Genomic DNA, 2168 nt, shown 5'->3' with positions numbered 1-2168 from the left:
TGGGATGGTTTGGGTTGGAAGGACCTTCAAGCCCACCCAGATGATCCCACCAGATGATCTTCAAGGTGCTGCCCCATCCCTGGAGTGTTCCAGGTATCTGATGTGGGGCTTGGAGCAGCCTGGGCTGGAGGGAGGTGTCCCTGCCCAGGCAGGGGGTGGATCTAGATGGTCTTTATCATCCTTCAAACCCAACCCATCCCATGGTTCTCTGTTCACCCTTGGTCAGCCCAACCACCACAGAACAGTTGGGGTTAGAAGGGACCTCCAAGACCCTCCAGCCCCCAGTGGCTGAAGCCTGGAGGGGAGCAGAGCTCCAGCAGCTCCAGCCTGGCAACCAGAGCCAACCCACCCCCAAGCAGTTGGATGAAGCCAACTCAAACCACTTTCAGGTGCTCAGAAAAAGACCTCCTCTTAAAACCCCACCTCGTGCAGGCTCTCCCAGCCATGTCCTCACCTCCTCAGCTGTGCTGATGAACCTCCTGGGGGTCTTCTTGGGGCTGAGGAGGCTGCGGCGACACGAGGAGCTCCAGGCCGGGCTCTGGGCGGGTTTGATGGGAAAGGCTGAACCATGGACGTGGTGGTTGGACTTCCCTACAAAGCTGTTGGGTGTCCCACTGCCAGGGGAAGGAAAAAGAGTCACTTTCATTCCATTCCAGGCTTCTTTTCATCCCCAACCTCCTTCTGAGGCATCCCAAATAAATCAGGATGCTGGAAGGGGTTGGGGGAACCTTGAAGATCATCTAGATCCAACCCCAAGAACCACCAGTCCTTTCCTTTCTGGAGGGAAACACCTCAAACCATTCCCTTCACTGGGAAGCAGGGAAAAGGGAGCTCAGGAAGGACTCAGACACCAAGGTGGACAAGAGAAAATAGAGGTGATGCTCTTAATGGCCCTAAAAAGCTCCTCTGGGTTGACTGCCAGCATCAGGAAAGGAACATTCAGACACCTTCTACTCCTGGTCACCAACAGACTCACAGAACCATGGGTTGGGTTGGAGGGACCTTGAAGACCATCTAGATCCACCCCCTGCATGGGCAGGGACACCTCCCACCAGCCCAGGCTGCTCCAGCCCCAGCCAACCTGCCCTTCAACACCCCCAGGGATGGGGCAGCCACAGCTTCCCTGGCCCAGGCTCTCCCCACCCTCCCAGCCAACAAGTTCCTCCTCAGCTCCAACCTCCAGCTCCCCACTGCCAGTTTCAAGCCCTTCCCCCTGGTCCTCTCAACCCCAGCCAAGACCCAGGTGACCCAGCTGTGGACAGAAATGGGTGCTTTAAGCAGCAGCTCAAGGCTGAAGGGCATCATCATCATCACCCTGATACCACGAGGTGGCACTGCTGGACCGAGGAGACCCAGCCTGGAAAACCCCCCCCCAGGCAGCTCTTCCCAGCTCTGTCCATGTCCATCCAGGCACCACAACGTGGTTGAAGCTCCCCTGGACATACTGGGATCATCCCCACCCTCAGGATCACCCCCCAGCCCACCCAAAAGGATGGGACATTTTTCCTCTTGAAGTTCATTTTCATAAAATCATGGTTTGGGTTGGAGGGACCTTGAAGCCCACCCAGTCCCACCCCTGCATGGGCAGGGACACCTCCCACCAGCCCAGGCTGCTCCAGCCCCAGCCAACCTGCCCTTCAACACCCCCAGGGATGGGGCAGCCACAGCTTCCCTGGCCCAGGCTCTCCCCACCCTCCCAGCCAACAAGTTCCTCCTCAGCTCCAACCTCCAGCTCCCCACTGCCAGTTTCAAGCCCTTCCCCCTCATCCCACCCCTCCTGCCCTTGGCCCAAGTCCCTCCCCAGCTTTCCTGGAGCCCCTTCAGGCACTGGAAGCTGCTCTGAGGTCTCCCTGGAGCTTCTCCTCTCCAGGTGCCCAGGGCTTTGATCTAGATGATCTCCCAGGTCCCTCCCACCCAAACCACTCTGGGATCCCACGATTCTAAACCCCAAATCCACCCATGGATCCCCCCAACTTCTCCCCTTCCAACTCCTTCCCCTCAGTCTTGATCCCAATGATTTGAGGGGATCAAATTCCCCCCTGGATCTGCCCCCCACCCCCACCCCAGGAACCTTCAGGGGGGGTTGTTCTTACCTGGAGTTTTTCCGAGCCTCCAGGTAGGACCCTCTGCTCCCCCGGGGCTTCTGCAGCCCCCAGCCCAGGGGGGCA

The 2168-nt window shown here is 58.6% G+C and overlaps 1 protein-coding gene across 1 annotated transcript in view; it reads right to left on the bottom strand.

Moving 5' to 3' along the window:
• The window catches only part of SENP1 (SUMO1/sentrin specific peptidase 1), a gene marked incomplete at its 5' end in the record, with an annotated part of 16441 nt that extends 14289 nt beyond the window's left edge, over positions 1-2152 (bottom strand). Inside the window, 2 exons of the mRNA XM_010000406.1 lie at positions 455-614; positions 2094-2152. Of these exons, the coding sequence (XP_009998708.1) occupies positions 455-614; positions 2094-2152 (219 nt within the window). The remainder of the gene's footprint in view (positions 1-454; positions 615-2093) is intronic.
• Between the last annotated feature and the right edge of the window lie 16 nt (positions 2153-2168).

This window comes from Chaetura pelagica, unplaced genomic scaffold, assembly GCF_000747805.2.
Source record: "Chaetura pelagica isolate M959 unplaced genomic scaffold, ChaPel_1.0 scaffold2056, whole genome shotgun sequence".
Lineage (NCBI taxonomy): Eukaryota > Metazoa > Chordata > Aves > Apodiformes > Apodidae > Chaetura > Chaetura pelagica.
Note: the sequence above shows the minus strand (reverse complement) of the source record. Positions and strands in the feature narration are given on the sequence as shown.